The 11227-nt window shown below is 44.2% G+C and overlaps 1 protein-coding gene across 1 annotated transcript; it reads right to left on the bottom strand.

Moving 5' to 3' along the window:
* Positions 1-820: 820 nt before the first annotated feature.
* On the bottom strand, positions 821-10854 carry LOC114449482 (KN motif and ankyrin repeat domain-containing protein 4-like). The gene is made up of 9 exons (XM_028427192.1): positions 10578-10854; positions 4891-6321; positions 4441-4507; positions 3527-3859; positions 3293-3377; positions 2788-3007; positions 2563-2705; positions 2041-2241; positions 821-1389 (listed from the first exon to the last, which is right to left on the bottom strand). Exons 1-9 carry the CDS (start codon positions 10585-10587, stop codon positions 1297-1299), a joined length of 2583 nt encoding a protein of 860 aa, XP_028282993.1. The 5' UTR covers positions 10588-10854; the 3' UTR covers positions 821-1296.
* Positions 10855-11227: the final 373 nt, after the last annotated feature.

Here is an 11227-nt window from a genome sequence, read left to right as displayed (position 1 = left end):
GGTGGAGGATGGTCAATGTACACCTTTGCACACACACTGTCCTACAGCCTCTGTGCATGTATATAGGTCATTGACTCATAGACACCTCTCTCTATGACTACATGTCTATATTGTGATGCTTTGTCATTGTCTAGAAAACAAACACCCATTCCACCTCTATCTATCCATCTCGCCCCGTTTCTAGGGATATATCTTTGCCCAGGGTCGTTACAGCAGGGCAGCCAGTCAGCCAGGCTGGATGAAATCCTCAGGGGAAATGAAGTGGCTCTGGGCTGTCAGACAGAAATGCAGCATCTCTCTCTGCCATCTCTGCACTCAATCCTTTTTGTCTTATCTCACAAACGTAATCTCAAGTCCTCACAGCAAACCTAAAGCTGAGCCCCACACTGCTTTCCCATGGGTGTTAGAGCAACAAAGGCCACTCAAACAAATCTGCTTTCACGACTGACTGGACCATCCTTGCTGCCATACAGCTAGAGTGCAGGTGATTCTTGTTGCGTCCCCTCTCACAGTGGAATTAGTACAAATCGGTGGGCGTCAGGTTTGTAATTGTCAGTCACACTTGAAAGGGATTAGATCTAATCCCACGGATATGCTTGTTTTAGAATCTAGATTTATGTATTTATTTCTGTACATCTGTTATGTTTCACTGTGTGCAGTTATGGTGAAGTGGAAGAGTTGCACCACCTGCTGCTCAGGCTTGTCACTGCAGGTGAATGAGTTATCAATGCTGTATGACAGCAAAGAACAGGTTTGCTGCTGTAACACACCATCATTGGTTATCGCTCATATTTTAAAAGCAGACTTTGACTAGTTAGAGTCTTTTCATCAGGTTAGTTTATTGGCACTGTCATTTGGTCGGCATGCAGGATGGGACCAGTAGCTATTTTGCAAGCATTTTATTTGAAAGGTGCTTAGTTGCTGCAAAAATACTGTCAAACTTAAATCCCTTTAAAACAAGATACATTAAACTAACCAGCACCAACGTTTAGATGATTGTTAACATATTCCAGACAATAAACTTAATAAATATTTTTTCCATTGCATAGTTTGCAGCAAAGATCAGAAATTACTATAGACATCAACAGTAAAGACAAAAAAGCTGCACATTCACTGTATACCACAACTCCTCACTGCTGCCCCTCCTCGAAGGCATAAAGTTCCAATGCAAATGTCCAGAATTCAGAATATCATAAAAGAAACAGTTTCAAAGTGCCTCACACAGCGAAGACCACACATGAACAGGGTGTACATGTATTTGTATGTATGTCTGAAGATATCCTCCAACAGCCAGCTCTACAGAGCTCGAGCTTTAGCGTGGGCCTGCAGCAAGGCGGCTGTATCAGCGTGGGAGCCTTGCATGGCGATAGAGAGGGCAGTTTGACCCCGCTGTAAGACAGAAAGGATAAACAAACAATCATAATTACACAAGTAAACAATCATCATATAGATTAATGGTTCCCAGATGGTGAGTCCTGGTGATCTGCCTTGCACTGTATACTTTAAAATTATTAATTTGCATCCTCTCCTCTGCTCTCTTCCCTGCCTGCACTCACTCCTGGCTGACTGGCAGATAAGGTACTGTTAGCGGATTAGCTCATCTCAGCCCAGGCAGATTTGTCTTACTGTAGCCTTGATTAATCCTGGGAAAGCTCCACACCCTGCTGCTTCCAGACTGTCCACCCACACCCACAGTGTGAGTCAACATCCGAGCTTTCAGACATCTAAGCTGCTTTTTGTGTTCAGTTATGTGAATACAAAAGTCGGTGTGCAGACTGTCACAAATATGACAGGAGTTCATGAGATAAATGGAGCTGGAGCCACCACTTGAACTCATGACTGTCCCAAAATTCAATTAAGTAGAGCCTGCAGAAATACAGTGTCAAAACATTATTGTTCAGCTAACGTAAAAGATTGTGATGTTTACATACTCTCTGCACCTCAGTGGCTGAGAAAATGAAGTGAAAACTCCCTCCACAATTTCTAACAGGATATAACAGGAATTAAATTGTGCATGACTCTTGTTGGCTGTGCTGTTACCTTGTCGGTCAGCATGAGGTCACACTGGCTTCTCTCCAGCAGCAGTCTTGCGATGTGTGTGTGGCCCCTCTCTGATGCGAACATCAGGGCCGTGGTTCCCTGGACATCCTGGATGTTAGTGTCTGCCCCACAGCTCAGCAGCAGGCGAACCATCACAACTCGGCCGTGTCTCACTGCCAAGTGCAGAGCTGTTTGGCCCGTCTGCGTGTAGAGGGAGAAGCAATGGAACAGACAGAGTGGAATGACTCCCAAAGATAAATCTGAGCAGACTTTACATTTGAAGCACAGGTGGAGCCTTTCTGAGCTTTAGTTGTTTGGATATTTTCAAAACACTACATTAACCATTTCCCATAATGCTTTAAGTCAACAAAAATCGTTCATTGATTAATTGTAAAAGTGAAAAACAACTAGCATATGATGCTGGGATCAAAATGAGCTTTGTGGGACCTGTTTATTCCATGTTATCTCACTTACAACCACCCTTGACGTGTGTTAGATTTGCTGGCATTGGCTTTGTGTTACCTGGTTGGAGCGAATGTTAATATTGGCCACCTCCATCAGCCTGCGGACAACCTCCATCCCAGCAGGTCCATCAGGTGCTGTGAGTGAGGCCAGCATCACTGCTGTGTAACCTGCATTGTTCTGGATATTCACATCACTCACACCTATAAATACAGAGAACATATAATGATGCCTGTTCTTACAGACCAACTACTCCAGTTCAGTCAGGACAGCAGGGGGTTTCACCTGTGTCCAGCAGCACGCTGACCACGCTGTAGTTGCAGTGGGACACACTGTAATGCAGCACTGTGTTGCCATTGTCGTCCGCCAGGTTGATCAGGAAAGCCAACAGCGAGGGTGCTGCCTTCTTTACTTCCTTCACACATGCAGACACCCTGCTGGCTTCAGAGTCTTCCTCTGCTACAGCACTGAACCAGTGCTGAAACAGCATGACCAGAGCCTCCCTCTGGAAAACACAGGGACAGGAAAACAGATGCAGCATACTGATTTAATCAGTTTATTATATTTAACACTTTGCATCCCTCAAATTAAAGTGTAGCATTATTTGAAGCTCCCCCAAATATTTGGCTATTGAAATGCAAAGTCTGTTAATGGCAGCCTTTATGGAGCAGCTGGACTACAGGCCTGAACCCCGAAACTATGAGCTAAAAGATGATAAAATGCTTGACGACCTGCAGAGTGGGATGATTACGTACTATCCTATAGACTTGACTTGATGTTTTCTGCTTACCATGTCATCATTGGGATTATCCATGTTGTCCATGTGATCTTTGAGGAAATAACAAGCGGTCATAAATTCTGCATTTACTGTTGCCCTAGAAAAGAAGCAAGTGGTTACAGTATTTGTTAATGAGGAAGAAGAAGAACAAACAAAGAATTGTTTGAAATATATGTCCTCATAAGATTAATTTCAGAAAACAAGTTATTTTAAACATTGATAACATGTTTGTTGTGGCACTCTCACCTGCCCCTGGTGGCTGTCTCTGAGCCAGTGTTCCCCTCCATCTGTTCTCCTGGGGGCTGTGCTTTTGACTTGGCCCTTCTCTCTGGAGCCTCAGCTTCCACCGGTGCTACGCCTCCATCTGTCCACACTGATCCTCTTCCTACAGATATCATCTGTCTGTCTGGGTCAGTTTGCCTCTCTTCCTCCATCCCTCTCTTCTCTGGGTGTGCATCCACCTGGGCTGCAGCCATCTCCCTGGGGCTGTTGCTGCTCTCCCTCTGCTCCCGATCACTATGAACGCTCTGGTTCACACAGTCCTGAACGACCAGATTCCCGCTTGCAGTCAGTTTGCAGCTTTATAAAAAAGCAGAGCAGGACATTGAAAATCTTAGCTACATAAAATGTTTATTATTCTAAGATATTATTTGGGAACAAAGAAAATGAATATTACTAAGCAACAAGATACAAAAATCTACTTTAATCCCTACAGTAACAAGGCAAACATTGCAGCGGGATTATTTTAAATGAATTGTTACTGTATATAATGAGAATTATTAATTTCATCTTCAGTAGCTAAGAATTTGAACCAAGTCAAACAAAAATATGGTGCCTGAGCTTGTTACATAAGATAAGTGTGTGACTAGTCTAAAAAAGAATGTTTTTCTGTCTAAAAAAGAATGTTTTTCTGACTAGTCCAGCTTAGAACTATAAAATAAACTTTCATATGAGGCTTTGGAACAGCATTAATGTTCACTGAGTCACCACTTTTCTTCCTGCACTTTAGAGGGTGTGGTGCTCATCTTTTAGTCCTAAATCATTATGTTTTTCTCCATCAGGGCCGTACAACAGTAGCTTAGAGAACCTCAAGTTCAGCTATGTAACCAGTAATCATAACATTTAAAGTTGCTAGTGTTACATTAAGGTTGTTTACTAACCCTTCATTAACACCCCTAGAGAGTAGGTTTGTTGACATCCGGGCACATCCATCTGTGGATTTACAGACTGCATGGAAGACAAACAGAAAGGAAGTGATGAAATAATGAAATCATTTTCTACAGTACAAACAATATGACTTCCCACACTTTTTTTAAATCCTCTCATACATGTGTTGACATACTTGTTAAATGTCTAAAGCTGTTAGAAGGGAATCTGTGGAAACGAGTCCATGTAAACCTGACACAGCAGATGGGTCATTATACAGAACCATCTGGAAAGTCGTCCTTGGAAACACTTTGGCAAGGACTCAGTCACATTAATACTTGGCAGGTGATAGGATGAATAATCTGTCTGTCATGAGGTAAATTTCAGCAAACTTGCAGTGGTTGTGTGGTCACCATATATCTGCCAAACGGCTGTAATTTCATATAAACTGAACACGGCATTACCTCCACGTTGAACAGCCCCTCTATCATTGTATCCATGCTGTTGGTAGTGTGACATTAGAATATCAACGAGTCCCATCATCTGCTGCTGCAGAGAGTTGATTTTGGGATCTGGGTGCTTGGGGAGTTTACCCTCCTCTCCTGACTCAATGTCTGCACACAGACACTCCCACTGCTGATCCAGGAGACTCTTGATCTTCTTTACATGGTGGAAGGCCACTGCTGTGTCTGTGTCAACAGCTTTGTCTTGTTGTTGACGTCTTTGACCAATGGTGTTAACAGTTCTTGTACTGATGACGGAAGGTTCTTGATTGTAATCTGGTTCAATGGATCTCACCACTGTTTCATCTCCATCCTGATCTACCACCACTCTCTCTGCACGCACCCACACTGCAGGATTTCTGGTCAAGTTCTCTATCTTCTCCTTTTTCCTTCTGCTCTCTTCCTGCTGCTCCCTCAGCAGTCCTGTCACCCTCTGAAGCTCCAGGCCAGTCTCATGCAGCTTCTGCTCCAGTACAGCTACCTTGGCCTGCAGGGACGTCACTGTCAGCAGCTCATCCAGATCTGTGCTTGTCCTCCACTCGTGTGTAGGATTTGAATCATCTTGAATGAGCCTGTGGTTTCTAGGAAACATGATATGGCTGTCATGCCGAGGCCTTTTGCTGTCTGCTTTGCTGTAATGAGGGTCTGTGGTTCCGTTCATTGAAAGATGGATGTGTGGATTCAGGCCTAGACGAAGCCTCTCTCTTTCCTCCTGGAGGATGCAGATCTGTGCCCTGAGCTCTGGAATGTGCCTAACTTCCAGCTCTAGTTCTCCAACCCGTTCAAGGGCTTCAGTCAGGCGCCTCAGCAGCCCAGAGCAGTCCTGTGGGCGAGGGCTGTCTGCGGAGTAGAAGACATCTTCACATGACATGTTTTTTCCTCCGAGGTGATCCCTCGAGCTTCGGAGGCTGCCAGGGTCATCTGTGGATTCTGACCCCTGTCTTAGTAACACTGTGAGTGGTAAACTGGAGGCACGGAGGAGATGAGGCCTGATGTGTTCGCCGAGGGGTTGCTCATCAAACTCCTTGATTCTAGCCTCCATCTCAGCCAGAGATTGGAGGCCTGTCGGAGACAGAGGCGGCCTGTGTTCATACACCCAGGGAGTATAGCCATGATCTGACAGTCTGGACCTGGGGCCAAGAGCTCCAGTAGATCCCCAGGGGCTCGGACGATAGCCACAACCAGAAGAGTTAAGGTGCCTTGGGAGAGTGCTCGCACGGGGTCCCTTGCTTCGGCGCTGGATGGGAACTCTTTTGATGGTGTTCCCTTTCTCTATGTCATCTACGTATTTGAGGAAGTCCAGGTCAAGGCGGAAACCATAAGGAGTTTCCACTGAGTACGGGGGCTTCCCTTTGATTCCATTCTCTGCTGTTTTATGAGGTGAGATATTTCCTGTGGGGATAAAAACAACAAATTGGTATGCAGTGCAACTACATTTGTCTTTTAGTTGTTGTTCTCACATTATTGGTTGGTCTTTTGGTGCCTGACAAAAAAACAAATGAGAGGAGTGAGCTGAGTCAACAGCACAGAAAAAAACATCTTGTCAAGTGTCTCAGAAGTAGAGGACCTCTGGCACTTCACTCAAGGTTTAGTTGTAGTGGGAGACACAGACGTCTTAATTTTATGACCAGATGGAATAACAATGAGCCTTTTTTGTACTCCATTCACAATCTCCCTCTTATTCATTCACCCACATGTAGCACAAAGCACAAACATTCAATTACGCTCCAGCGTTTTTCTCATTCTCCTCTTTTCCCATAGATTTCTGTTTTTCTCACACTCTCACTGCTTCATTTCTTCCATCCAGCAGGCAGCTATTATTCAACAGTGGCAGGCCTGATCTTCTCTTGATTACAGCCCTGCCATCCAGGACCAGAGCTGAAAATAGCCCGAGACTGTTTAGCCCAGCAGCAGCTACGGCCAGCAGTGCAAAATACACTCCTATAAATACAGGCAACCATTGTTCTGACTCACAACTTTCCTCCCTGCCTGCACTTTGTGTGGCTCCTACTGGGTCTGCAGGCTTCCTTCAAATCTTCAGTTTACCTTTACTGAACTATCTCTGTTACATTTAAACTATTTGACTCTACATTATGCTCCCCTTTTAATTCTCCCTTCCTCTTACTTATACGTTCTCTTCCACTGTCTGCTCCTTCTGTACTCGCCTCTTCTCTCTCTCTCCTCCTCCTCCTCCTCCTCCTCCTCCTCCTCCTATAGTCCCTCTCCTGTCTTCTGCCCACCAGCCTTTGCGGCAGCTCGCTGTCCTCTATAGGCACCGCAGCCACCAAGCCACAGCCCCAAACAATGTCAGCAATGCAGTAAACAGACAAACACCACTGAGCGGGAATTTTGACCTCCATCAGTCACACACTCTTTGATGGCTGGGAAATCCCAGATAGGGGTGTAAGCTAAAACATTAACGCTGAAATGTAGTAGTTTATGGACTGGAAGAGAGCAAAGTATTTATATATGTACATGCAAGTGTCAACCGTCCTGAGTTCCCAATCATTGGGAATACTTATTGGGAATGACAAAATTGACCGACAACATGAAACACCGCCAGTTGTCTGGGATGCTTCATGTCAGTGCAGAGGTTTGACACTGACACATAGTTAACATACACTGTGTTTCACTGGTAATATTATTTTTTAAATGTGTTTTTTACAGTGTGACTATGACCGATCATCATTCCTTGCCACTGTACGTTACCCTCACAGAAATCTGATCAGTGTGTTATACATTGAAACCAGTACAGCATGTATGTTGTTGTGTCAGTGGGGTTTTATGATGCTGAGAGGAATCTTTCAGCACTTGATCTGACTGAGTCTAAATTTAGCCTAAACATGTGGGTGTAAAGCCAAAGTACATGTCAAGCAAGTAGACTGAGGCACGTCTCCATTATACAAGCTAATCATTCAGGTGGGGGAAAACTCAGAAAGTAAGAAAGAAATGTTTTCAGCTAGCGAGGCATCACCATCAGGAAAAGAGCTGTCTACAAGCAGAGGCAGCATTGAAACTGTCAATCAGCAATGTACAGCACAGCACCTGTTACTGCAGACATCTCAATCAGTCTCTGTTGGCTCAGTCATGCAGTTGTGAATGTCGGCTCAACTTCAATAGAATGAAAACACATTTTGATGAAGCTACAGACTTGAGACACTTGATTTAAAATTAATTATACTATGAAATGATTGTTAAAGAAAAAGTGCCCAGAGAGATACACACACTCTGAGAAATGTGTACGTTGACAGGAATTGGTCAATTATTATTTGGCTGAGGCTCTGCCTAAAAGACCATTAGAGAACATGATTAACAGGATCACTAACAAGCTATCAATAACTTTGAGCCTGACAGGGAGGCAGACTTCTTTCAACACTTTTGCTTCTGTGCACCCTTACAAAAGTTTCTCTCTTGGCTACCTGCATCCAGCATCAATTGAGGGAGGGAGGCCTGGAACTTGCTGCATTTTATTAAGATTAAGAAACCTTTATTAGTCCCACAATGGGGAAATTGCATACAACCCCCATGGTTGGTTTTTGGATGATTTATATGCTGTAGTGTCTCTGTAGTCTCTAACAATATAACAATATGAGTAATATTGGTTAGCATCCCTACAGAAACAATAGCAGCTCACTCTTCTGAATGGTTTTTCTAAATGTCAGATGACACCACAGCCGGACCAAACTGTTGTCTCAGTGTGCTGCATTTAGGAACAGGAATGTTCATTTTAGACAATTTATTTCCAACCATCTGACAAAAAAGTGAGGTCCTAACTGCTCATTGTTGCCCACAAGTGCTCCATTCCTTTCACATAAACATAGAGCCGTACGTTTCCTCCTGACCAGGTTACCACAGAGGAAACAATATAGCAGAGTTAGGGTTAGGCAATTCCCAGGAGTCATTGCCTCCTCCCTTCACATTTCCATGCCACAAGTTTTAATTGTCTGTGCTTTGGAGCAGCGGGCCTACCTCACAGGAAACCCAAGAAATGAAACGTAAAATATTCGCCTTACCCCAAAACAGGCCCCAGCAAACAGCAGCGCACAACACTACAGTACTGCTGCCTCTGCACACACTGAACTCAGTCCAACGTCAAGCATCAGACTGAGCTCAGTGTTTTTCTTTGTCGAGTTGTTCAAATCAAGGTTTCCTTTGTATTCATTTAAAGGAAATGTCATTTTTGCACAGCCATTCTTTCTTTTTTCTTTTCATCCCTCTGTTTCTACAACAGCTCTGGGTAGATGTGTGTCTTCTCCCACAGACCTTTGGACTCTCCCTGCATCAGTGTAAACCTCATAATCACAACATGGCTGTCCACAGCATTCTTCAGCAAAGCCACAAATCAAATGACACATGGAGGCGACCTCCCTATGAGGCAACGATAAAAGCTTAAATGTCAGACGAGGGCAATGAGGTAATTTTATATTTTAAAGCTTATCTGTGTTAGCAGTGGGTTCTTTTGGTAGTACCAGTCAGTGTGGTGATTGGCTGGTCCACTGCTGAAATACTGAGTCAATTATTTGAAATACTGTGGATATTCCCTGATGGCTGCGGTTCCAACTCACCATGAAGTGAACTAACTAAACCACAAAGATGATGAAGATTGTTGGCCTGTTAGCGTTTATCCCAGAGTGCTGCTGCGGTGCTTTTTACAACTTGTGGAATCAGTTCATACGTTCACATGGATGTAACATTGCCACCCACATTATATTTGGAAAGAACACGTTTTCGGCAAACTTAAAAATAAATGCAGTCCTTGATTTGAGCTTTAGGTCACAGCTCTGCTACTCCTTTTCTTCTGTCCATCTGTGTTTACAGTATATATACGATATGTCTGCATGTTTCGCTGCCTATGTTCTGTTCCCGGAAAAATCATTCCTCTCCTCCACTTTTTGGCTGTACAGTCTGTGGTTTTTCCAGCGCATAACTCTAAACCTCGTCTTCTGTTCAGAGTTGATTTAAGAACCAAAGCCAGGACTCCTTCTCCCTCCCCTCTCCCTCTGTTCTATCTGTCTCCTCTTTTTTCAGTCAAACTCACATTTCTCACTCACTGTCTACATAAAGATTCCTAGAACTCAGGTTCTGTGATCTTTTTTGTATTTTTTGTTTTTGTCTTCTGTCTTGGGGCCACTGGAGTTGCTCTGGTCCTCTTCCAACAGCAACAGGGTCTGAGTTCCAATGTGGCATCTGAAGCCTCATTGCATGGTATGTGGAGCCAAAGCTCACAGGATAAAACAGCTGCCAGGGGCTTCACGCAAGGAAGAAAAGGATGGTATGTTAACATGGCAGGGTTAAAATAGAAAGGGTGCTGCCTGCAGTATGTGTGTGTGTTTACATGGACATGTAGTGTTCCTCAGTGTATTTTGTGAATGTATATAACATAATAAAATGTAAATAGAATTCAACACCTAATCTTTAAAGTCCTGAAAGTCTGATTAGTATTCAGTCTCGGCCCAGAGGTCCACTCCACACAATTTGTTTAATCACTTTAATGTCAAAAGCTTCTCTGACCCTGAATTTAGATCAGCCTGTCCCTCATCGAAGACGCTCAAGGTCAACGTTCAGCATCTCAGCTTTGATTAACTATTCAGTCCAACAGTCCTCCACTTCCTGGAGAGATATGAGAGGAATATTATATCAGAGCTTACCTTGTGACATGTTCAGCAGTTTTCTCCACTTTGTCTTGCTGATTTGAGGGCGTGTTTGCCAGACAGTCTGCTCTCAGCTAGTTCAGCCTGTCAGTCTGTCTCCTGAGGAGGCAGGGAGGTGCTGTCAGGGAGAGTGGCATGCCGTGGCTGTTTGGTAAATGCCAATGCGCAGCGCCTGCCATAACAGAAGCTGGCTTTTGCTTGTGTGTAAAAGAGAGCACTGAGAGAGGAGGAGCTTGTGAACATGCCTTCCTACGGTACCTCCTGTCCAGCCAGACTGACATGTGGGAGGCTAGACACACAAGACCACACCCCACTCCCTCAGACAGCAGCCAATAGGAGTTAAGAAGTGAGAGGCAGCAGCTCTTCTGGGACCTTGGTGACAACATGTCAAAGTTTGGAGCATCTGGGAAGAAACAAGAGAAAGTACCAGAGTCATCTTACCATGTGGCATTCATAATCATCTCAGATAATATCAATGGCTGAGCAGTGCCTCGCAGACCTCCCTCTTTCAGAATGTGAAACGCTATCCAGTGTTATGTGCTCTGTGTCCTCAATAATCAAGTAAACAGGGGGGAGAGCAGACGGCTTGGTGGCTTCCATGGGGGTTCATTTTCTGAGTGCATACCTGTCGTTCTTTATGGATCATC

The sequence above is a fragment of the Parambassis ranga genome, chromosome 17 (genome assembly GCF_900634625.1).
Source record: "Parambassis ranga chromosome 17, fParRan2.1, whole genome shotgun sequence".
Lineage (NCBI taxonomy): Eukaryota > Metazoa > Chordata > Actinopteri > Ambassidae > Parambassis > Parambassis ranga.
Note: the sequence above shows the minus strand (reverse complement) of the source record. Positions and strands in the feature narration are given on the sequence as shown.

Bases quoted from the DNA above. Each gene is read 5' to 3' on its own strand.
- LOC114449482 (XM_028427192.1), bottom strand. The intron at 4,508-4,890 runs GTAATGCCGTGT...TCTTCCATGCAG, and splicing joins AGGGGCTGTTCAACGTGGAG to TCTGTAAATCCACAGATGGA. The intron at 3,860-4,440 runs GTTAGTAAACAA...TTTTTTATAAAG, and splicing joins TCTAGGGGTGTTAATGAAGG to CTGCAAACTGACTGCAAGCG.